This window comes from Hyperolius riggenbachi, chromosome 4 (genome assembly GCF_040937935.1).
Source record: "Hyperolius riggenbachi isolate aHypRig1 chromosome 4, aHypRig1.pri, whole genome shotgun sequence".
In the NCBI taxonomy this organism is placed as follows: domain Eukaryota; kingdom Metazoa; phylum Chordata; class Amphibia; order Anura; family Hyperoliidae; genus Hyperolius; species Hyperolius riggenbachi.
The window spans coordinates 331,695,324-331,721,687 of record NC_090649.1 but is presented as its reverse complement, the minus strand read 5'-3'; the positions used below and the strand labels follow the sequence as shown (position 1 = coordinate 331,721,687).

The 26,364-nt window shown below is 42.1% G+C and overlaps 1 protein-coding gene across 1 annotated transcript in view; it reads left to right on the top strand.

Annotated features, from left to right (window-relative positions):
- COG2 (component of oligomeric golgi complex 2) overlaps positions 1–26,005 on the top strand; it is a 142,863-nt gene extending 116,858 nt beyond the window's left edge. The window contains exon 18 of the mRNA XM_068231820.1: positions 25,607–26,005. Coding sequence (XP_068087921.1) covers positions 25,607–25,699 — 93 coding nt within the window. The 3' untranslated portion in view covers positions 25,700–26,005. The remainder of the gene's footprint in view (positions 1–25,606) is intronic.
- Positions 26,006–26,364: the final 359 nt, after the last annotated feature.

The window sequence follows — 26,364 nt, the reverse complement described above, 5'->3', positions numbered from 1 at the left end:
GCTCCAGTGGGGCCATCGGGGCAGACACTACACTGTCCACACGTGGTACGGCAACATGTGGGAACACAGCCTTAGAGTGAATTTAAGGGCAGGTGGCTTGTCCACTCAAATTATAGTTCACATGATCAGTTTATTGCAACTGTGATGCCATTGCAATTAGCACTTTTAATAATATGTGCACAGTGCCATTGCTACATTCCCAGCAAATAATCACAGATTCTTATTTATGCCTAATAAAAATTGTAATATAACCGTTTCTAGCTTAAACCTTCTTGCAAGCAGAGCATATTTGTGTGAGGCAGACCTTGATGAAAAAAAGCGTTCTGGCTTTGAAATCATCACAGTCAGCAAGAAAGGCAGTGAACAGAGAAAACAAACATTACCTTTGCCCCCTTGTTATCTTAATTAGAAACTGCTCTATTGCATGCATTTCCATGGTTTGCTATGTTCCCACATGCAGTGCACATCTGCAAACCTTCTTCCTAATGGCCCAGTCTTCTGAGGAGTCACATCTGAATACATTTCTCTGCAGTAGTAATGCTGCAGTGCATGTGTGTTTTTTTTATGCTTAATTTTTAAGGTAAACCTATCTGAAGTAGGGATTTATAGTAGTCCAGTTATCTCTTCTAAAACTGTTTTTACATGCCTGTAATGGCTGTATCATCTAATAACTGTATGCAGGTAAGAGCTCATAGTCAGAGTGAAAGCCTCTAATGATGTAATTCGATGTGTAGCCTGACTTAAATTTTTGCTAACAGATTTCTTCAGCTGCCCTTCCTATCAGTTCAGCAAAAGTAATGGCAAATAAAAAAAGCTCAGCATTTTGTTACTGTGGCAGGTAAAACTCTCATTGCGGTTCAATGGTGCTCCTCCAGTTTTATTTTAACCTCCTTGGCGTTCTGGACGAGCTAGGCTCGTCCGGAGGTCGCTGCTCAGGCCCCACTGGGCCGATTTGAATATTTTTTTTTTTTTAAACACGCAGCAAGCACTGCTTGCTGCGTGTTGCGCCTGATCTCCGCCGCTACCCGCCGCGATGCACCCTCCCCCCCCCCGACCCTGTGCGCTGCCTGGCTAATCAGTGCCAGGCAGCGCTAAGGGGTGGATCAGGACTCCCTGTGACGTCATGACGTCATGACGTCACGACGGTCGTCACCATGGCGACTGGGGAAGCCCTCCTGGAAATCCTGTTCAGAACGGGATTTCCAGACGGGTGGTTTGCGCCGGCGATCGGAGGGGTGGGAGGGACGCCGCAGGGAGGGGGGAATCGTGTAGCTAGCGCTAGGCTAGCTACATGATAAATTTAAAAAATTATTTGCAAAAAACGTTCCCGCGGCCGCAGGGCCGTGGGAATCAGAAAGTCAGGCAGGTTAACTACTACTGAAAATTAACATAATTATGAACTGTGAAAAAAATAAATGCCACACTAAGGCCGGATCCACACTATAAGCGCTTTTCTGAGCGCTTTGTGATTAATTAGCTTAAAATCACCACGATTTTATGCAATTGCAGCAATTTTAATGTGATTTTTACCGCAATTTTAATGAAAGTGAATGGGATAAATTTAAATAAGCACCCAGAAAGCACTAATCTATCACAAGCGCTCAGTATTGTTATTATTATTATTATTATTTAGTATTTATATAGCGCCGACATATTACGCAGCGCTGTACAGTGTGTGTATATATATATATATATATATATATATATATATATATATATCTCTTGTCACTAACTGTCCCTCAAAGGAGCTCACAATCTAATCCCTACCATTGCCATATGTCTATATTATGAAGTGTAAGTACTGTAGTCTAGGGCCAATTTTAGAGGGAGCCAATTAACTTATCTGTATGTTTTTGGCATGTGGGAGGAAACCGGAGTGCCCGGAGGAAACCCACACAGACACGGAGAGAACCTACAAACTCTTTGCAGATAGTGCCCTGGCTGGGATTCGAACCAGGGACCCAGCGCTGCAAGGCGAGAGAGCTAACCACTACGCCACCGTGCTTAGTAAAGCGCTTATAGTGTGAATCCGGCCTAAATGATATTCTTCCGATTTTTGAAACCTTCTGGCTACCCTGGATTGATTGTAAACAGTAAAGCGCTTATAGTGTGAATCCGGCCTAAAGGATATTATCCCGATTTTTGAAACCTTCTGGCTACCCTGGATTGATTGGAGGTCTCAAAATGCAGATTGATATGCACCTGCAGTTTGGAAACTGTTTAACATGTCCTCACCACAGATATATTAATCTATTGTTTTTAGCTTGGTTTACTTTAGCATTACTCACCTTTTTGCTTTGTAGCAGAATTAGAAGACCACTGACTGTTACGTTGTCTTGTTGGAGCGTGACCATCGATTAAGTTCTTGCTAATATTTTTATATTTGCTTTGCTTGCCATCAAGCTGTGCGCCCCAGTACTGTAGTCAAAGAGGATTGAAGCTGATGGTGTGATCAGCGAGGGCGAGAGGCACGGTCACCCACTATCGCTGTGGCGGGATAGTGGAAGGGATGAGGGAGACAGAAGGGAGGCATGCTGCTGCAGGGAGAGAATCATTTCAGGCACTATCGCTGCGGAGGGAGGAGGGGAGAAAATACTAATGGAGGGATCACTGAGGGGCAAACACCAATTCTGGGACACCTATAGTTAGCTAACTTGCCCCCCCCCCCCCCATAGCTAGCTAACTTGACACCCCCCTCCCCCCCCCCCCCCCCCCCATAGCTAGCTAACTTAGTCCGGGTGCCCACAGTTTATTATAAAATCTTCTGAGCAGCATACCGCTTTTAGCAAGTTTTCCTTGCCCGACACATTGTCAAGCATACCTGCCGGAAGGTTAAGTTGGATGGTCGTAAAAATGTCTGATATGTGTGTGTGTATATATATATATATATAGAAAAAAGACGTAGGGTTGCAGCACACAGCTCTTTTTTTATTTGGAGCAAAAAGCACAAGGTACAAGCAAACAGTTTCGGTCGTCCCCGACCTTTCTCAATGCCAACACAAAAAGAAGTGAATCAAATCAATATATACCTGACAGGCAGGAAGTGACATGCTAATGTGGGACAACGCCCAATAACAAGGAGGTAACATATGTTAAATATGGGATCATGCCCAGTATAGAGCAAACAGTGTTAAATTTCACACTTAGCTTCAAAATAATCAAGTCCAATCCAGCATCAGTGTCCCATCGTTCCTGATCCAATATAGTCGCATCATATAATCTGAAATTTACAGAAACAGATGGAGGTCAAAATCTTTGTTAAGACCCTCAGGGTGTAAACATTTCAATTTATGTATCCACATAACCTCCCTTTTCCTTAGGAGGAGAACTCTGTCCCCCCCACGTCTCGGTTTGGGTTGATGGTCAATGACCATAAACTTTAACTCAGTGTCTCTGTGACCTGCATTGCGCCAATGTTTGGCTACTGGCAGCTCAGAGGTCTTGCTCCGCACAGAGCTCCTATGTTGTGAGATGCGATCTCGCACCTTCTGTGTGGTTTCACCCACATACAAAAGGCCACATGGGCAAATCAATAGATACACAACATAGGAGCTCTGGCAGGTAAGAAAGTGTCTTATCCTATAGTCTCCACCAAAGGTGGTGCCTTTAATGAGATGGGTACATTCACTGCAAGATAGGCAAGGATAACAACCCACACGTTTGATGCCAGTAAGTGAAGTAGTGTCTTTAAGAGGAAAAGACCAGTCCGCTCTGACCAATTTGCTGCCCACGGTCGCATTGCGCCTATAGGCAGGAATCGGTGGAGAGCGGAATTCGGGAATCTCTGGATAAGCACTACTTAGAATGTGCCAATGTTTTTTGATACAAGAAAGTACTCTATAGGACAATCCATGGTACTGGCACACAAAAGGTAATCTGGGACCCAGATCACGCTTTTGGTCAGTCACAGACTCAATAGGATCCAAGATCCTTTGCAATTCGTTCTGTATTAGTGTGGTAGGATATCCCCGCTGTGAGAGTTTTCCCACCATCTGCTGTCTTCTGTGCTCAATAATGTTAGCATCCGACACAATGCGGTTAACCCTAAGTAATTGGCTCCTGGTGACCGAGCGGAAAACAGCAGGTGGGTGGAAGCTCTCATAGCGGAGAAGTTGGTTGCGGTCAGTGGGCTTTTGGAAAAAATCTGAGACCAAAGCAGCATTCTGAACTCTAATCGTAGTATCGAGGAAATTGATCTCCAATGAATCATATTTCAAATCAAATTTGATATTCTCATGTGACCGATTAAGGTCATCGTGAAAGGTCAACAGGGATCCAATGTCGCCCCGCCAAACGGCAAAAATGTCGTCAATGTAGCGCCGCAGATTCTGAGTTCGCTGGGCTACCAACAGCTTAGCGAGCTAGGAGAGAGGTGCTTGCGAAAGGTACCCTAGTGACACCAACTCAGCATCTTTAGGGGCGATCACCTGTAGCTACCACCAGGAGTATACGATATAGCAGTTCTTGGTATGTATATAATATAAGGTCGTGGTTCTTGTGTCTGATAATGTATAAATAGTGGTATTTAGATTTAGAGGGGCTGAGAGGTAAAGATAGTGATGTTTTGCTCCAAGAGGGTAGATGCCGTATAGGTAAGTATTCTACAGATTGTGTTCCAGGCAGATGTTGAGACCTTCAGGTTGTAGTGTTCTGAGTTTGCATACCCAAAACATTTCTCTCGCCCTGAGTAGCCCTAGTGGGTTTGCAGAATCTTCAGGGATGTGTTCAGTCGGGCACACTTCTACGTCTGTTGGAGTTTGGTTATGGAATTCTCTAAAATGTCTGGACAAGCCATGTTTGGTATAACCTTTTAGAATATTACGTCTGTGTTGTCCCCATCTGGTACTCAGTTTGTGTGGTTTTATTGACGTATTGTAGGTTACAGGAACATTTGATTAGATAAATGATGTATCTGGTGGAGCAGTGGAGCAGTCTATGAAATTATTGATCGCATATGTTTCTCCTGTAGCTGTAGAGCTGAATTGTTTCTGGCCATTTTTTATTTTTAGGCAGCAGAGACATTTATTTTGCTGGCATCGTCTTACCTCATGCAGATGTGAGTCTGGCCTAGTCGTGGTAAGGTTGTCCGGGTTTTTTAATCTACTTGGTGCCAGTTGGTTTCTCTGTGTCTTGGCTCTCTGGAATACACATCCATGATTACCAATTAATTGTTGTTTAAGGTAGGGATCCTTTAACAGAAGAGGCCAGTATTTCTCGAGTACCTTTCTGACTGCGGTATGGTTACTCGAGAACTGAGTTATGAAGGTTGTCTCTGGGGTGTCGCTGGTGGGTTCTGTAGGTCATTTCTCCTTCCTCAGTAGTGAGTGCCTCTGTTTATAGCTTTCATTCTTGCCTCAGTGATCAATTTCATCAGGAAGTTTTTTTCTTTGAATTTGTTGGGGAGGATTTCAGCCTGAGTATCATACATTTTGATGTCCGAACAGTTTTTTCTGATTCGGAGGAACTGCCCATAGGGAATGTTGTTCTTCCACGGTTTATGATGACTACTCCTATAGTCAGTGTATGAATTTGAATTTACTGTTTTTTAGTGATTCTTTGATTTGATCGTGGTTCCTTCGGTGTATAATACTACATCCAGATATTCTATTTGTTTATCACTAATGTTGGTTGTAAATACTACTCATTTGTTGCTGTTCATGTATTTCAAGAAGTTCTGAGTAGACATGGTATCGCCCTCCCAAATGAAAACTAGATTGTCAATGTAGCTTTGATAAGACTACTGTATAATTGAGATGAAGGGATTATTAGCCCCTATAAGTAGGCTCTCTAGTAAGCCCATGGTGATATTGGCGTACCTGGGGCAAAACTAGCTCCATCGCTGTGCCCCTCTTCTGTAAGTTGATCGTGTCTATAAACTTGAAAAAGTTATGTGTCAGAATGAAAAAGGCAGAGTTAAGTAAGAAATGTTTCTGCCGTATCTTCGTTTAGATAGTGCCATACTGCTCGAAGTCTGATTTGATGATGTATGTTAGAGTAAAGGGAGGCTGCCTCCAAAATAACCGACTTCGGTTGCCAGGCGATATTTTGAAGTTCCAGTAGTAGTTGCATGGAGTCCTTGAGATATGACGGTAGTCTTTGTACATAGTGTTGGAGGTGAATATCAATCAGTTCTGATAAATGGGAGAAGAGTGAATTTATGCCAGCAATTATTGATCATCCTGGTGGGTTGGATAGAGATTTATGGATTTTGGCAAATGGTAGAAGTATGCCATAGATGGTTTGTCTATTATTAGGGAATCTTTTTCAGTTTTGCTGATGATCCCTTTGTGGTTAACAGTTTGTTGTGTGCCCACAAAGCGATCTGATTATGTATATAAGGTATCATTTTAACTGTGACAAGAAAGAGATTAGAATTTGGGGTGTTAGGATTGAGGCCTATGCCTTGTGAATTCTTTTTAGTGACAAAATGAATCAAAAGCAATAAATTCATTTTCGTATATTCTGTACCAAAATATAACACAAAAAAAGTGACAGAATTGAAAAGAGAATACATCATTTGTTACCTTAGGAACTCTACTTTTTCACTGGTTCCCGACTGCCTCACGCCAATTGGCGTGAACGCGGCGGCTCCCCCAGGACCGCGTAACATTAATTGGCGTTAAATCATGGGGGCGGAGATTGCAGGGGATTGTGCGCTCATTCACGCTTGAATGACGGCGCTCAACTCCGTCATTGGTCTCCCAGCGGCGATCTCCGCTAGGGAACATTTACAGTGTACAGCGCTGCAACCTATGGCAGTGCTGTACTGGGGACAGCCGTGTCACTCGGTTGTCCCCTGGGGAGGCACAAGAGCGATCGGCTGTCATAGGCTGATGCCTATGACAGCCAATCGCTGTCATTGGCTAGCGGGGGGAGGGGAGTAAAACAATAAATAAATAGGGAAATTTTATTTAAAAAATGCACAAATAAACATTGTGGGATTGATCAGAGGCCACAAACAATATGGTGGTTTTACAACAGAAAGCTCTGTTGGTGGGCAGAAAAGGGGGGAGGAGGGAAATCACTCGTGTGCTGAGTTGTACGGCCCTGCAGTGAGCCCTTAAAGCTGCAGTGGCCTGAATTGTAAAAAAATATCCTGGTCAATAGAGGGTTTAAGCTTAACCACTTGCCGACCGCGCACTCATACCGCGCGTCGGCAAAGTGGCAGCTGCAGGACCAGCGACGCAGTACTGCGTCGCCAGCTGCAGGCTGATTAATCAGGAAGCAGCCGCTCGCGCGAGCGGCTGCTTCCTGTCAATTCACGGCGGGGGGCTCCGTGAATAGCCTGCGGGCCGCCGATGGCGGCTCGCAGGCTAAATGTAAACACAAGCGGAAATAATCCGCTTTGTTTACATTGTACGGCGCTGCTGCGCAGCAGCGCCGTAAGGCAGATCGGCGATCCCCGGCCAATCAGCGGCCGGGGATCGCCGCCATGTGACAGGGGACAGCCTGTCACTGGCTGCACAGGACGGATAGCGTCCTGTGCAGCCCCGATCCCCAGAGGAGACAGATAGGAGAGGGAGGGGGAGAATGTCGCCGCGGAGGGGGGCTTTGAGGTGCCCCCCCCGCAACACCCATCAGGCAGGAGCGATCAGACCCCCCCAGCACATCATCCCCCTAGTGGGGAAAAAAGGGGGGCGATCTGGTCGCTCTGCCTGCACCCTGATCTGTGCTGGGGGCTGCACAGCCCACCCAGCACAGATCACCTAAAACAGCGCTGGTCCTTAAGGGGGGGTAAAGGGTGGGTCCTCAAGTGGTTAAAGAGACTCCGTAACAAAAATTGCATCCTGTTTTTTATCATCCTACAAGTTCCAAAAGCTATTCTAATGTGTTCTGGCTTACTGCAGCACTTTCTGCTATCACAGTCTATGTAATAAATCAATGTATCTTTCCCCTGTCAGACTTGTCGGCCTGTGTCTGGGAGGCTGCCAAGTTCTTCAGTGTTGTGGTTCTGCTATGAACTCCCCCTTCCAGGCCCCTCTATGCACACTGCCTGTGTATTATTTAGATTAGGGCAGCTTCTCTCTTCTCAATTATCTTTTACAAGCTGGATAAATCGTCCTCTGAGCTGGCTGGGCTTTCACATACTGAGGAAATTCAGACAAGGGCAAAGCTGTTTGCAGGAAGAAAAGAGCAGCCTTAAACTTCAGTGCATGAGAAATGCAGGGGGAAAGAAACACACAATGATCTCTTGAGATTCAAAAGGAAGGCTGTATACAGCCTGCTTGTGTATGAATGTATTTTCTATGTGTGAACATACTGTACATCAACCTACTTCCTGTTTTGGTGGCCATTTTGTTTGTTTATAAACAAACTTTTTAAAACTGTTTTTAACCACTTTTAATGCGGCGGGGAGCGGCGAAATTGTGACAGAGGGTAATAGGAGATGTCCCCTAACGCACTGGTATGTTTACTTTTGTGCGATTTTAACAATACAGATTCTCTTTAAGGTCTTTAACCATTTAAGCTTCCTGGACGTAAAAGTTTCGTCCAGGAGGCCATGTGCGCTCCCGCTAAATGCACTTTTATTTCCAAATAAAATATTGTCGCCATACATTGTGATAGGGACATAATTTAAACAGTGTAATAACCGGGACAAATGGGCAAATACAATACGTGGGTTTTAATTATGGAGGCATGTGTTATTTTAAAACTATATGGCCGAAAACGGAGAAACAATGAATTTTTCAGTTTTTTTCTTATTCTTTTACTGCATTTACAGTAAAGTGGCTCTTAGCAAAATGTACCCCCCAAAGAAAGCCTAATTGGTGGCGGAAAAAACAAGATATAGATCAGTTTATTGTGATAAGTAGTGATAAAGTTATAGGCTAATGAATGGGAGGTGAACATTGCTCGGATGCATAAAGTGAAAACGACTGAATGTGAAGTGGTTAAGAGGTTAAATACTGTATTTATGCCACAAGGGTGTATTACTGTTATTTTTTTTACAAATAAGGGCTTGTAATTGCTGATGGAGTACAGTGGGAACACCAATAACACAAAATGGGAAAAAATACATCTTTGTTTCTAAATAACATATTGTTGTCATACATTGCACTAGGAACATACTTTAAATGTTGTAATAACCATGATAAATGGGCAAACAAAATGTGTGGGTTTTTTCTCTCTAGTACCACTTTTCATTTTCAAACTGTAATGGCTGAAAACTGAGAAATAATGACTTTTTTTTTTTGCTTCTTATTCCCTTTAAATGCATACAAAATAAAATAATTCTTACCAAAAAGTACCATCCATACAAAGTCTAGTTTGTCCTAAAAAAAAAAAAAAAAGTGTGTGTGTGTATGTATGTATGTATATATATATATGTATGTATATGTGTATATATATATATATATATATATATATATATATATATATATATATATATATACAGTGGAGGAAATAATTATTTGACCCCCTCACTGATTTTGTAAGTTTGTCCAATGACAAAGAAATGAAAAGTCTCAGAACAGTATCATTTCAATGGTAGGTTTATTTTAACAGTGGCAGATAGCACATCAAAAGGAAAATCGAAAAAAATAACCTTAAATAAAAGATAGCAACTGATTTGCATTTCATTGAGTGAAATAAGTTTTTGAACCCCTACCAACCATTAAGAGTTCTGGCTCCCACAGAGTGGTTAGACACTTCTACTCAATTAGTCACCCTCATTAAGGACACCTGTCTTAACTAGTCACCTGTATAAAAGACACCTGTCTACAGAATCAATCAATCAAGCAGACTCCAAACTCTCCAACATGGGAAAGACCAAAAAGCTGTCCAAGGATGTCAGAGACAAAATTGTAGACCTGCACAAGGCTGGAATGGGCTACAAAACCATTAGCAAGAAGCTGGGAGAGAAGGTGACAACTGTTGGTGCGATTGTTCGAAAATGGAAGGAGCACAAAATGACCATCAATCGACCTCGCTCTGGGGCTCCATGCAAGATCTCACCTCGTGGGGTGTCAATGGTTCTGAGAAAGGTGAAAAAGCATCCTAGAACTACACGGGAGGAGTTAGTGAATGACCTCAAATTGGCAGGGACCACAGTCACCAAGAAAACCATTGGAAACACATTACACCGCAATGTATTAAAATCCTGCAGGGCTCGCAAGGTCCCCCTGCTCAAGAAGGCACATGTGCAGGCCCGTCTGAAGTTTGCCAATGAACACCTGAATGATTCTGTGAGTGACTGGGAGAAGGTGCTGTGGTCTGATGAGACCAAAATAGAGCTCTTTGGCATTAACTCAACTCGCTGTGTTTGGAGGAAGAAAAATGCTGCCTATGACCCCCAAAACACCGTCTCCACCGTCAAGCATGGGGGTGGAAACATTTTGCTTTGGTGGTGTTTTTCTGCTAAGGGCACAGGACAACTTAATCGCATTAATGGGAAAATGGACGGAGCCATGTATCGTGAAATCCTGAACGACAACCTCCTTCCCTCTGCCAGGAAACTGAAATTGGGTCGTGGATGGGTGTTCCAGCACGACAATGACCCAAAACATACAGAAAAGGCAACAAAGGAGTGGCTCAAGAAGAAGCACATTAAGGTCATGGAGTGGCCTAGTCAGTCTCCGGACCTTAAAGAGACTCTGTAACTTCGAAAAGATCCCCTGGGGGGTACTCACCTCGGGTGGGGGAAGCCTCTGGATCCTAATGAGGCTTCCCACGCCGTCCTGCGTCCCACGAGGGTCTCGCTGCAGCCCTCTGAACAGCCGGCGACAGGCCCGACTGTAATTTCAATATTTACCTTTGCTAGCTCCAGCGGGGGCGCTGTGGCTGCTTTCTGCTCGGAAATAGACGGAAATACCCGATCTCCGTCGGGTCCGATCTACTGCGCAGGCGCCGGAGACTTGCGCCTGCGCAGTAGAGCGGACCCGACGGCGATCGGGTATTTCCACCTACTTCGGAGCCGACAGCCGTCAGAGCGCCTGCGCAGGAGCCAGGAAGGTAAATATTACGTCAAGGCTGTACGGAGGGCTGCAGCGAGACCCCCGTGGGACAGAGGACGGCGTGGGAAGCCTCATTAGGATCCTGAGGCTTCCCCCACCCGAGGTGAGTACCCCCACGGAACGTTTTGCCGTTACAGTTCCTCTTTAATCCAATAGAAAACCTATGGAGGGAGCTCAAGCTCAGAGTTGCACAGAGACAGCCTCGAAACCTTAGGGATTTAGAGATGATCTGCAAAGAGGAGTGGACCAACATTCCTCCTAAAATGTGTGCAAACTTGGTCATCAATTACAAGAAAAGTTTGACCTCTGTGCTTGCAAACAAGGGTTTTTCCACTAAGTATTAAGTCTTTTATTGTTAGAGGGTTCAAAAACGTATTTCACTCAATGAAATGCAATTCAGTTGCTTTCTTTTATTTAAGGTTATTTTTTCGAATTTCCTTTTGATGTGCTATCTGCCACTGTTAAAATAAACCTACCATTGAAATGATACTGTTCTGAGACTTTTCATTTCTTTGTCATTGGACAAACTTACAAAATCAGTGAGGGGTCAAATAATTATTTCCTCCACTGTATATGTGTATATATATATATATATGTATATATATATATATATATATATATATATATATATATATATATATATATATATATATATATATATATATGTATATATATATATGTATATATATATATGTATATATATATATGTATATATATATATATAATGTATGTATGTATGTATGTATATATATATATATATATATATATATATATATATATATATATAATGTATGTATGTATGTATATATATATATATATATATATATATATATATATATATATATATATATATATATATATATATATATATAAATAATTTTGGTGTGATAAATAGTGGTAAACTTGTTGGCAAATGAATGGGAGGAGAGGGATGTGTGAAAATTGCTGTGGATTTTAAAGGGAAATAGCCCGTGGTAGGGAGGTGGTTGAGGGACTGCATTAAATGTGTGTTTGTACAAACCTTAAAACCATTGAGCTTGACAAAGGCCCAGAGATGTGGCATGGTGACTGCAGCAGGCATGTAATAATTTTATTAAAACAAATCAAAATTAAGATAAAATTTTAAAAGGTTGAATTTTTTTTTGCTATTTTACCAGCTGCTTTTTTAAATCTGACTTAAGTTCTGTTTTAAAGCAAACCTGCAGCTGCAAACTTGTATTTAGTATGTCAATTGACATGACAGAAAGAATGTCACTGGCTGTCAGTAAAGGGTACAGTCATGATATATTCTGTACGTCACTGGCAGTAACAGAGTTAAAATAGCAACTGGGAAAATAGTAATGTTTCTCAATGTTATTTTGAACTAGCGCCTGAAAATAATTAGGTTAATTTACTTGAAAAATAAACAGCTGGTGTTTAAAATTTAGCACATCCAAGGAAAAAATGTACACCACCTGTTACTTTCTATTTCCAGCACTGCAGCTGCCTGAGGAGATGGAAACGAGCAGCAGTTATGGGGTTACCATGCCTGCTGAATACAGCAAGACCTCTGAAAGATTCGTTTTGACTGACATTCATCAAATAGTCATTGGGGTTGATATTCTAAATTAGCCGAGATTACAACAGCAATACTTTATATACAGTATGATCTGCATGTTTGTGCATCTCTGCTATTTATCACAGGCCTTATATTTTGTGTTTATGTTCTACCCATCGAAGGAATACGTGTGTGTGTGTGTGTGTGTTCTCTAAACTGTTGTTTTAAATTGCATTTTAAGCACGAAAAAAGGATTACATTAAATAAACTATTTAGTGATGTCTTACAATGTAGCTAAATTTTCATTAAAATATTATATAACATACAGTACATCAGTGCTAGACAAATCACTTTGCAATGTAATGTTAAATTGAGCTATAGCATCCACTTCTGACTGCTTCGCTAGGTTTGCTTTAGCTCTACCACCTTAATGCACAACTCTGCAGTTTTACAAAACATCTGCTGTTCATACTGTCTTGTGCTTGCTTGCTGGATGTGGATGAAGTATCTGCTGGGCTGTTCTACATACATAGACTGACCCTTATCAGATGCTATTCTGATGTTGCCATCTCATCTTTGAAAGGCCCTTTGGCTACCTGGATACCTCACTGTGTACCTGCCCCTGCGAGTTGGGGGCAGCGTTTCTTGTGGCACTAAGAGTCCAAGTGTGGCCATTTTGAACATCCACCCTTTCAGGACATTAATATATTTGGTGGAGCTATAGTGCTGTGTGCACTAACATCTATTTGGCCAGTCCTGCATTTGATTCAGGTCTTGACAGAGTGGGACTATATATATATATATATATATATATATATATATATATATATATATATATATATATATATATATATATATATATATATATATATATATATATATATATATATATATATATATATATATATATATATATATATATATATATATATATATATATATTATACACGTACACATTGGGGACTGCGGCCCCATTACCATTGATCATCAGTGATTTGTCGGTTGCACTTATGGAGCCTTGAGCATGACTTTTTATTATACTATTTTTAGGGGGGTTTATACTGTGTGAATTTATGTTTTTCTAGGTTCATTAAGTGATTATTAATAAAGCTATTTATACTATTTTCATGCACTAAAGAGCCAATTCTCTTTCTTGTTTTTTTCATAATGTTAAATTGACTTGTACATTTTAGTCTGCAGCCAGCAATGATTTTCCATGAGACACAGTATGCTTCTTTGGAATCACAATACCAGTATGTGGTCTTTTATACAGGAATCTACTAATTTTCATTTCTCTGCTTCTTTTATTCCATGAGACACAGTATGCTTCTTTGGAATCACAATACCAGTATGTGGTCTTTTATACAGGAATCTACTAATTTTCATTTCTCTGCTTCTTTTATTGGGGGAATCCCTATTATTTGTATAGCCAGTGTTTCATTTTATATTCTTGAGGACTAAGAACTGTTTACAAGCCTAAGCTATGTCCTTGTATACATTCCCTTGTACAGTTATTCAGCAGCTGAGGAAATCAGCTGAACGCTGCCAATCAGCTATGCAGCTGTCAACCGTGCATCGCTCCTGCTTCCGGCACAACAAAGTAACAGCTTTTCTCAACCACGTTTTCATCAGTATTTTGTAATGAAAAATAGAAAACAACACAGAAGGCCCTAGTTTTTAAAGCAGAACTAAAGTCAAAATATATTCTTTTCATTTTTCTTTCATAAAATGTTTCAGAGAGTTGAGAAGAAAGAAGCAGTTGAATCACAAAATACATTTTTTTGGGCGGGTTACAGACCAACAGGACCTTGACATACAGTTGCCGTTTAAAGATTTGATGTGGTGTAATCCATCATGACGGTCTTTCAAAATGCATGAACATCGTCTGTCTTTAACCATTATGAAAAGATAGTTTCAAAGATAGTTTCAAAAATTTCTCATTTACTATTATTTTCCTTACCCAATTATGCTCAAAATCTGCGCGATCCTTGCTATGTCTGAAATGTAATTACTTTTCTCTTTCACAAAATGACCTTATATGACAGCCAAGTGTTATTCTCTAGGTCCAAAATGTTCCCCAGACGTATTCCTTTATCCTCCCACCTCCCGTAGCCTAATGCAGTAGTCCTGGGATAAACCTAAGTAGTCCTTCCAGAGGCATATACTTAGACTTTCCATGGCATGTGAAATCTTTCTGACCTCTCTCCATGCTATGATTGTTTCCCTCAATAGCCTACTGTGCTTCAGGGATAGCCCAGCCCTATCAAAACCCAAGGTCCTGCTATTTCTTTTTCTGAGAAGTATTAGAGAACTCTTCCGTGTCTGCCTAACATGCCAAAAACAAGCATGACAAATTGTATTGTGAGACATTGGGTATGCTTAGTCCCCCATCACCTTGTAATCTAGAATGTGCTCTATGAGGTTTTTTATTGCTTTGTATTAAATTGGTGAATGCCTTAGAGGGCAGTTGTATATTTCTTTGTTTTAACAACAGTGACAGGACCTGCATGGCGTTCAACAACCTCCTAAAGCTGATCATTTTTATCAGCGCAGCCCTGCCTGCTACACCCAGGGGCATATTGCTCCATCCCTGAAGTTGCATAGTTATGCCCTTTATGAGTAGGAAGATATCAGGCGTATAAGGAAGTAGGGTCTTTATATGAACGCCCAAGTATTTTATCTTGTCCTGTACTATTTTTAGTGTTCTCTAGGTGATAAGCAGGCAGCAAATTTCAAGGGGGGTAGCAGTTCACTCTTTCTCTTATCCTAAAACCACATTTATAGTATTGTCTTGCACACACTAAAGGATCAAACCCTTTGTCTTTGAGGGGAGTGCAACAGCTGGAAAAGAGGGATAATGCCCTCTATGCAGTATTCAGTAGAAGAAAGAGCTGGCACATCCAAAGTAAATCTTTATTTGTTCCATGTAAACGCATATGGGTAACATTTCAAAGTCACGTAGGGCCCCTTTATCAAGACAATGTTTGCTCGGAGGCACAAATCGCTCTGCCGCTGTGTAGAAATTCCAGTAGAGAAAGTGGGAGTCAGGCTCCTCTAAACACTCACATGCAGCGATGTGTACACATCAGATGAGTACACATCACTGCATGTAAGTGCTTAGAGGAGTCAGACTCCCACTTCCTCTACAGAAATATCTACACAGCAGCAAACAGATTTTTGCCTCCGATCAAACATTTCCTTTATAAAAGGGCCAAACGTGGCTCCGAAATGTTGGCCATATGGTTTTACATGGAACCAACAAAGCTATAAAGGAGTGAGCGCTGTACGGACATTGTTTATATTTATCTGTTAAGGGAGGCGGTACTCCCCCATTCTGTATAGCGATCCATCCAAGTAACATACAAAGAGAGAGGACTTTGAACTCATTTGGGTGGAGCGGTCATACCACTTTGTAAACAAGGAGTGGTGACAATTCCTGCTGTAACATTTTATAATTCTCCCAGCGTTTGGTTCGGGCACGGAGCTTTATGATTTTTCAGGTCTTTGTCTTTTTCACCTCCCTGTCTGAAATATATGTGGTCAGGTCTTCCAGCTTCCCCTGTGTAATGCCAGATTGTTTTATTTTACCCTTTCTATCCCCCTTGTATGTTGTTGCATCTGTCTGTTATATATAGTTTTTCATAGACCCGTTTTAAAGTTTTTATTGATTTTTTTCGGTTGATGTACTAAATCTCCCCTTTTGTTTTTTATTTCATGAATTACCAATGTAAAAAAAATGCCCCTTGCCTTTATTCGCCAGTAACTTTCCTGCTTTATTCCCAAATTTGTGTTTTTTCAGCCCCAGTTAGGGTTTAGCCATCAGCTCCCTCGTCTTAAACCATTGGATCCGTACATGTTTTTGCTTTCTTCCATTCCTCTCTATTTGCGGGAGTAGAGGCCTGTTTGTAATTCTTGTATGCCTCCTTTAGTGCTTAATACTGCTTCTGTGTAAGTTTTAGCTGCCTGTTTCTTCTTTGTAACTGTGTATGCCATGATCTAAGCACTGCCTTATGGAGTTCATTAATCTGGTTGAATTGCATAGCAGCTTTCCTTCTGTTAGTGGGTACAAACAATGGTTTTTGATAGATATTAAGATCAAATTGTGAGACCAATTGTCCAGATAATTGTATTTTTAATGACCACAATTCGCAGTATCCCCAAGGAAATGAGGGTGAAGCAGATAATTTGCATTGGTAATTTAAGCGCCTGAGGCATCCAAGTATTATAGCCACTATTTACTGTTTAGAGCAACTATATAGTTATTTATAGTTTATAGCCGCTAATTGAAGCTTTTAACATTGCTGCCTATGACATTGAAAATATCAGGGGTTAGGAAGCTGGGGTGTTATTAGTGTGGGGGGTCTTTAAGGAGTTAAAGAACTGTAGTGAAAATATCAATATAATAATGAATAGCTAATTTTTTACAACATTCATTTATAGATTATTTAGTCCAGTGGTTCCCAACCTATGTGCCACAACTCATTCAGGTGTCGCGGCAGTCCTGGGAATGTGTCGTGGCTGTCGCCACTCTGGCCATCACACATTCTGTGCAGAGCACACTGGGACCACAAATAGGAGAGTCCTGGGTGGCCCTCGGAGAAACATCAGGCTGCGCCCCCCCCTCTCTCACCAGTAAGCGGCGTTGTTGTTTTTTTTTCTTCAGCCAATAAGCGAGAGAGGCAGCCAGCCGAGTTTGCCCCTCCCTCCACAGCCTGGCGTGCAAGTCCCAGCCAGCATGGAGAAGTGAGAGCTCCCCTTTGCTCTTAACTCCTAGCAGAGCCATGCAGTCTTTCTCCTTCCTCTGTTTTTTCATCCTGTGCCACTTCCAGTCTAAATTCCTGAACACAGGGCTTGATTCACTAAACCTTGATAACTCATATAATGGCAGTTTTCGCGTGCGTTTGCGCGTGATTGCGAATTATCACGCACAATCGTGAATTTTCACGTGATAATTCACGATCGCACTCAAACGCAAAAATGTGCACGACAACACCCGTGATATGAGTTATCACGGTTTGGTGAATCAAGCCCATACTGTGAGCTGCACGTGGGAGCTGATGAGTGCAGATGCCTCGGATCACACACAGGAGGTATGCGAGCAGGGAATCATTTCTCCACACAGGACATCTGTGATTTAAGGTTCCTTGTTATAAAAAGTGTTGTGTGAGGAGTGAAGCAGGGAAAAGAGAGAATAGTTATTGCATCATTTCCCCCCAGATGAGTTTTGTGTCCATAGATATAATCACCTCTGACTTAATATACAGGACTCGGCTCTGAAAGGGCAAAGCAGGAAGATTTGAACCAGGGCAAAGGCATTGTTTTGGGTTGTGAGCTGTTCAGATAATTGTAATATAGCAGCAACAGTATTGTGTGTTCATCTGATGGGGGATCACTTCTTGTATAACTTTAATCTGGGACATCCACACACAAGCAGGACATTTCAGATGTACTTGCTTGTGGCTTCTTCCAGCCCCCTGCAGTCTAACAGGTCCCTTGCTGTACTTCCACTGACCTCCAGAGTGCCACTGGCTTCAGATCCGCTGGTTGCTCAGTCAGAGGCTACTGAACATGCATGGGCGCATCTGCAAGCCTTTTCGACCACACTTCTATGGCCGGGAGCGTTCTGAACTTGCACAGTTCACAAAGACTTAAATGCACATGTGCAGAACTCTCCTGGCTACGGGATCGCAACAGAGAAGTAGCAAAGATGAACCCATGCATGCGCAGTAGCCAGATCTTTCAGAGGGAACAGCGGCATCATGGAGGGAATCGGAATCACAGTGAGGGACCTGATAGACTGCTGGGGGCTGGAAGAAACCCTGCGTAAGTAAATCTGATCCCCCCCCCCCTTTCACAGGCTTTAATAGTACTGTATTTTATGTGTGTGCAATGGAAATATTTTAACCTCCCCTACAATTTAGTCCTACCCCCCAGATAGTTTGCTGCTGCTTACTCCACCCCCTGTCCATCCCCAAAAAAATAAGTGTCCAGATTTTTGGGGCTTTTTGCCCTGCAAAAATTATAAATGAGGTTGGCAACCCTGGCTTACCTATACTGGGGTCACCTATACCTGGCTACCTATATGGGGACACCTACGCTTGGCTGCCTATGTTGGGGGCACCTATAACAGACTTCCCATACTGGGGGCACCTAAACCAGGCTAACCTACCTACCCTGAGTGGGTTTTTTTGTGGGGGGGAGATTCACCACAGATAAAACACACGCAAATTGTCTGGTGCTGTGCGATCATTCCAAATCATGGGGGCCTAACTGTATTTTTCTATTATAAACATGTGATGTGTCACGGAGATCTGAGCGTTTCGCGTGATGTGTCACAACTTCAAAAAGGTTGGGAACCACTGATTTAGTCAGTGTTTTGTCCATTGTAAAACCTTTCCTTTCCCTGATTTTACATTCTAAAATTTATCACTAGTGTTGACATCTTTAGTTCTGCCAGGTGATTTGTACAGACTGTTCATTTACTTAGCATTCTATGCATAGAGAGGGATACTGCTTGCTTGGCAGGTTGGAAAAAGCTGTTATTTTCCACAATGCAACGAGGTTCACAGACCGCAAACTGTCAGGATCATGACATCACACTGTGGGAGAGGTTTCACTACAATATCATCCACACAGACCTCCGAGGATCTGTTCGAGAAAAGGTAAAGATTTCTTTTCTGGGATAACGTTCAATCCGGGGTTAAAGAACCCCCTTTAAGGTTAGGCACAGGGGTGGGTGAGTAAAGGGTAGAAACCACAGGGGCAGAGGGGGATTAAGGTTAGGCACCACCAAGAGGAGTGGTTAAGTTTAGGCACCACCAGGGCTGGTTTGGGTTAGGCATAGGTAGAGGGAGCATTCTGTGGGAGAGTAGGTTAGGTCATGGTAAAAAAAATGGTAAAGATTACCAATATTTTACTATCAAAATTAAGTAGTAGAATATTGGTAATTGTATCGATATTCTACCAGCAGATGTCATCAAGCTGAGTCCGAGTGCTTCGGACAGAGAAAACCGGAGCTGTACGCCGCATAGGTGGAGCGATCGGCACTGAAGAGAGGCATGGTGAGTAAAACTAACACATGCTTCTCACAGCACCAGGCATTGCTGAGGGAAGGGGGAGAACCTACACTGGGGCATCTATACCTGAATAACCTACACTGGGGCATCTATACCTGAATAACCTATACTGGGGCACCTTCATCTGGCCAAAATAATTGGAGGCACTTATATCTAGCTTCCTTTACTGGGGGCATCTATACCTAGATACCTATATTGGGGGCACTTATACCTGGCTGCCTATACGGGGGGGGGGGGGGGGCGGCTAAATACTGTATCGCAAATAACATTCTCAAGCCCATGGGGGGCTTAGTAACTGCTCTGACTGGAAGTTTATACTCTGGTTGGCTTATACTCACCATTGGCGTGCTGATCCCTCATTGTGTACCTCTGATAGCTTTCTCAATCTCTTCTTCCATGTTCCTCGGTGGATTTGCTTTTCCCTCGCCGATTACATTTTCCATGGCGATCTGTGTTGATTAAGCCATTTCGAATACTTGGTTGAAAACCCTTTGCTTGCAATGACAGCCTAAAGTCTTTAACTCATGGACATCACCAGATGCTGGGTTTTCTCCCTTTTCTAAAGCTCTGCCGGGCTTTTACTGCTGATGCTTTCAGTTGCTGTTTGTTGAACTTTCTGTCTGAAGTTAAGTCTTCAACAAGTGAAATGCATGCACAATTTGGTTAAAATCAGGTGACTGACTTGGCCATTCAATAATTTTTCACTTTTTTGCTTTAAAGAGAATCTGTATTGTTAAAAATCGCGCAAAAGTAAACATACTAGTGCGTTAGGGGACATCTCCTATTACCCTCTGTCACAATTTCGCCGCTCCCCGCCGCATTAAAAGTGGTTAAAAACTGTTTTAAAAAGTTTGTTTATAAACAAACAAAATGGCCACCAAAACAGGAAGTAGGTTGATGTACAGTATGTCCACACATAGAAAATACATCCATACACAAGCAGGCTGTATACAGCATTCCTTTTGAATCTCAAGAGATCATTTGTGTGTTTCTTTCCCCCCTGAGGGGGAGTGCAAAGCAAAACCACAACACTGAAGAACTTGGCAGCCTTCCAGACACAGGCTGACAAGTCTGACAAGGGAAAGATACATTGATTTATTACAGAGACTGTGATAGTACAAAGTGCTGCAGTAAGCCAGAACACATTCGAATAGCTTTTGGAACTTGTAGGATGATAAAAAACAGGATGACTGTATGTTTTGGGTCATTGTCCATCTGTATCACCCAATCACTTTACATGCATTTAGCTGGATTTGAGTAGACAGTATGTCTCTGAACACCTCAGAATTCATTTGGCTGCTTCTGTCCTGTTCATCAATAAACACTAGTATCCCAGTGCCACTGGCAGCCATGCACACACAAGCCATCACACTATGTTTTACAGATTATGTGGTATGCTTTGGATAATGACCTGTTCCACGTCTTCTCCATACTTTTTTTCTTGCCATCATTCTGGTAGAGGTTGATCTTGGTTTCATCTGTCCAAAGAATGTGCTTTTCCAGAACTACGCTGGCTTTTTTTTAGATGTTCTCTAGAAAAGTCCAATCTAGCCTTTCTATCCTTGAGGCTTAGGAGTGGCTTGCACCTTGCAGTGCACCCTCTGTATTTACTTTCATGCAGTCGTCTCTTTATGGTGGACTTGGATATTGATATCCTAGCCCCCGGAGAGTGTTGTTCACTTGATTGGCTGTTGTGAAAGAGTTTCTCTTCACTATGGAAATAATTCTGTCATCATCTCAAATCAACTTCAGGCCTTTTATCTGTATAATTGATAATTACATAACTGGACTTTTAAAAGCAAACCAGAGGCGCATCCAACCAGTCACATACGTGATGTATTACACCGTTGCCACAGTTGGAACAATTTCTTTTCCCCAAAAGTAATGTGTAGTGTATACTGTAGAGCTGTGCCAATCAGATAAGCATATTTGTCAAGTTCTCACAAGAAAGTTCTCACTCCCCTTCACTGTGGTTCCACTCCACCTGTAATAGCACTCCAGGTGCATCAACAGAAGAAAGATGGGGGAGAAAACCTCTCCGTGTTCTATCGCCAAGTAATTTTAATGGAAGTAAAATTGCAAACATAAAAAGTACAGGTTCACTCACATCTAGAGGGTCCTAATCCAACTAGGACCCCCCTTGGCTGTGCGGGCTTCCCACAGGAGTGGTACTCAGGACGGCGTTAGCGGAAACTAGTCGGGACGAGAGTGGGCAGTGTGGTTGCACGCAGTATGGGAGGGTTCAGAGTACCACTGAAGTGGGAAGCCAGCACAGCAAAGGGGGGTCTTAGTTGGATTAGCACCCTCTAGATGTGAGTGAACCTGTACTTTTTATGTTTGCAATTTTACTTCCATTAAAATTACTTTGATATAGAACACAGAGAGCATTCCTCCCCCTTCTTTCTTCTGTTTCTGCACCTGGAGTGCTATTACGGGTGGAGTGGAACCACAGTGAAGGGGAGTGAGGACTTTCTTGTGATAACAATGGATTTGCCCAAACCTGCCCATGAAATAGATGTTTAGTCAATTGTCCCATTACTTTTGAGCCCCTGAAATGAAGGGATTGTTTAAAAAAAAATGCTTTGGTTGCCTCAAATTTTAATACAATTTTTTTGTTCACCCCACTGAATTAAAATTGGAAGTCAGCACTTCAACTGCATCTGAATTGTTTTATTAAAATTAATTGTGGTAATGTAAAGAACCAAAGTTAGAAAAAAGTCGTCTCCATCCAAATATTTATGGACTTAACTGTACAGTACATCCTTGAAGTTGAACATATCCTTAGTCAGTTTCTATTGCAGGTCTTGCATGAATGGTCTACCCTCTGTATTAGGTCCATATGCATTACAAAATTTCAAGGTTTTTGCTTGGCAAGTGCTGTCTGTCCTATCACATTTGCGCACTTCGTACCTCACCTTTACCCTGCTTATTAAGACAACTGCCCAATCGCATACATCATTGTATGCTGCATTTCTTGTGCATTTCTCTGTGTTCCCCGCATCCAGAGAAAATCACAAAACACAATACATCATGTATAGCAGACATTCTGTACTGTTGTCAAAAAAAAGGATGCTCGCCACCGGTATATTAAAATTAGTGTGATGGTTTAATAAAGTCATCTGAAACTGACGGCTCCTTTTATACAGTTAATACTGGCGGCAAGCTGCTTTGATCCTCTGCTTGGGACTGTGTGTATCACATTGGTTGCTGTGGAAACAAATAAACAGTATGGCAAGACAGATGGCAATGTATCTTCTGAAGTGAAGTGCAGGAATATCCCATAGCTCCCAGGCATGCCCTCTAGCAGGATGCAGGTATCCAGCATAAAGGAATCTTAGGCCAAGTGCACACAGCGGTTTTAGCAGCGATCGGCCAGCTGCATCCACCAGTGAAAATGCTTGGCTAATGTATTTCAATGGGATGGTGCACACTAGCGGTTTGAGGTTTTTTCCAAACCGCAAACGTGCCTCCTGCTGCACGTTTGCGGTTTTCAGAAGCGTTTCGTCCTCAATGTAAAGTATAGGAAAAACGCAAACTGCTCTGGAAAACGCAACATCAGAGCGGTTTTCCAGGCGTTTTTGTTACATAAGCTGTTCAGTAACAGCTTTTACTGTAACAATATTTGTAATCTGCTACACAAAAACGCACCCAAAAACGCTAGGCATGTTTAGAAAACGTCTCTAAATATGCCTAGAATCGCTCTGAAATCTGCTCCAAAAACCGCTAGCGTTTTGACGATCTGCTAGCGGTTTTGGTGTGCACTGGGCCTCACTGATAGCTTGAGGTTTTGAAGCATATACTCTTGTCCTGTGAACAATAGAGGTATGTTCACCACGTATGTTGTATAGCAATCACCCAGTTGGGGGATATGGTTGGTGGTGTGGGGGGATTATATGCTTGTTCAGCTTACAATTGTTTAGTCTTCTTTACTGAGTATGTTGCTACTATAGGAAACATTTAAGTCTGCTAAAATTAGAGAGTGAAGGCAAATTTACTCACAGTATTCAGTGTTTGTAACTCTACCACCAGTGGCAGCTCTAGCTTCAAATTTTTTTGGGGGGGGCACAATGGCTGGCTAGTGGGGCCCATTTGGGTGATCAAAATCGATGTTTGTATGGTGAGGTTTCGATAGTTTTTGCCTAACTAAGGAGAAAAAATTAAAGCTAACTAGTTCAGCAATGTCCGGAACCAAATGTTAACATCACAAGCAGAACTCAGAAGCTTTTGAGTAGGGCAGATTGTCCAAGTGATGGTGCTATTATTGAAGCAAAGTTACCTACAGATGTACTTGGCTAGTTTGCTGGCATTCTTTCAACCTTACTTACTAGCAAGCTACTCCAGTGTGGACAGATCACAAACAAATCATTCCTGCCCCCAGACTGTGTCTAACGACTCTACAAGCAAGGGGAGGGGGAAGAGGCAGGAGGGAGAGAGACACTGGGGTTGATTCACTATAACAAACAGCATGCCTTATCAGAGTTAACGTACCTTATCAGCTAGCATGCCTTATCAGAGTCAACATGCATTATCAGAGATAATATGCCTTATCAGAGTAGCATAGCGAGTGATACGAATTTATGCCTGCTAATTGGCAATGACGAGAGCTCCACTTGTCCTGCCCTGAGCCCCTGTGGGTCTAATTACTTTAAAGGGCATTATCCCTGCAATTTGTTTGGCCCAATAGGCTGCCTGTCAAGTTTCCTGTCCGGTGACAGGCAGCCTATTGGGCCAATCAGATTGCAGGGATAATGTTTTTTAAAGTGATTGGACCCACAGGGGCTCAGGGCAGGACGAGTGGAGCTCTCATCTTTGCCAATTACCAGGCATAAGTTCGTAGCGCTCGCTATGCTACTCTGATGAGGCACGTTAACTCTGATAAGGCATGGTAACTCTGATAAGGCACGTTATTTGTTATAGTGAATCAACCCCACTGTGTGTGTGTAATTCCTTATCCTTGTAGCTAAGCATTGCTGGGGACTAGATCTTGTACTTTAACAACAGGAAGTTTTGAAGCAGGAATATTAGCCTTATTCAAAACGTCCTGTCTGTGACATACAGGCCCTAGTTTTATTGGCTAATTTAACAAAAAAAAAACAAAAAAACAGTAAGCTTTCAGCTTGTAAGCCTTCTTCAGACTCTATTCCTGTTGACTGACAATGTTAGAACATACAGTCAGAAGGAGGTAGAGAAATTTGTTTTGCATATATAAGTGTAATCCAGATCTGTGGCGTAATAATCAAGGATGCAGCCATAGGAGGGCCCGTGAGAGGAGAGGAAGCAGCAGGGGGCCCGTGGGGTAGAAGTTTATTTTCCCTGTGCTGAGAGACTGACAACTAAGGGCGCGGAGAGAAAATGCTTTCTGCTCTCTGCATAACTGTTCTAATGGCTGCATCTGCTCAGCCACTGATAGGAATAATACAAGGTTTTGTAGACAAAGATTTGTAAGCAGTCCCTATTCAGTGTGCAGCAGGGTCTTGTGTACAGAGCCCTGCCCAAACCTCTCTACCCCTCCCCAAGTGCTGTGTACTGTAGTGATGCTGCTGGAGAAGTCTGCAGAGCCAGTTTTGCTCCATCAGAGGTAAACAGAATGAGTGTAATATGAAGCTGAGGCTGGGAGCACATTTGTCTGTACACCCTGTTTTCTGTACACCATGTATGTCTGTGATAAAACGTGCATGTCTTCACACGTACAGAAGCTATAGTAATTGATAGAGAAAATGCGTGCAGTGCTTCACTGCTGTCAGTTTGTATCTTAAAACACATTTAAGTGTGCACTAGCCAACTAAATAACATTGACTTTAAGTTTACAGAAAGCAAAGGTGGAGGTGCCCCATCCAAAGTTTTCTGGGGGGGGGGGGGGGTGGAGCAGTGATTTATAGTTATGCCCCTGATCCAGATATATTAATTACAAGGGACCTTGCAAGGCTTGTGATGTATTTATGGCAAATAGATAAGTTTTTTACAGTTTATTTTCATAGTGTGTTTTTTAGTTACCAATGTTTCTTATGTTTCTTTGTAACCGTTCATTTTTTCCCCCCTAGGTCCAGCAGTTTGGTGTTTGCACAGATGACACAAGTTTTTCAGCACTTACAGAGTTGGTCCAAGCTGCCAAGGATCAGATTGGTGTTGACTGAATAGGCATCCAAGTAGTCTCATCTAAAGTGTATATGATTTGTTACAACTGTCTAGTTCATTATTTCCTGTTTTACAATATGAGGCTTTATTCTGTGCTTACAGCAGACTCTGTAGATGAAATTGTGAATAAGATTTGAAGCTGTGGTGGGAATTTGTAAATTTCACTTCATACTTACTGTTCAGCTGTCAGTAAATAGTATTTATTATTTTATTTCTATGAGGAATAGCAATTATTGATTATATTAAATCGGTAATAGGATAAGTTTACATGATTACATTCGCTAAATAAAATGGACCACGATTAATGATGAGTCTTTTTGCTTTATATCTATGGAAACCTGGAACCAGCTGCCTTTGAATCAAAAGCAGGCCTCATTCACATACTAGGCAGACTTGAGAATACAATGTTGAAATGCACTAATGTGAGCATCGTACCTTTCGATTAATTTGTTATTCTGCTGTGTCAGTCATGTAATGGCCAGAGCTTGCAATACACTTGCTGACCATCTCCCAGACATGCACAATTGAAGGTAAAGAGGCGCCCTGGTTGAAATAAAAGCATCTAAAAACAGCTTAAAACCGAGGAAATAATATGAGGTGGCTTACCTCAATAACGAAATCCTTGTATATGACAAAAGATTTTTATTTAGCACAGGCAACGCGT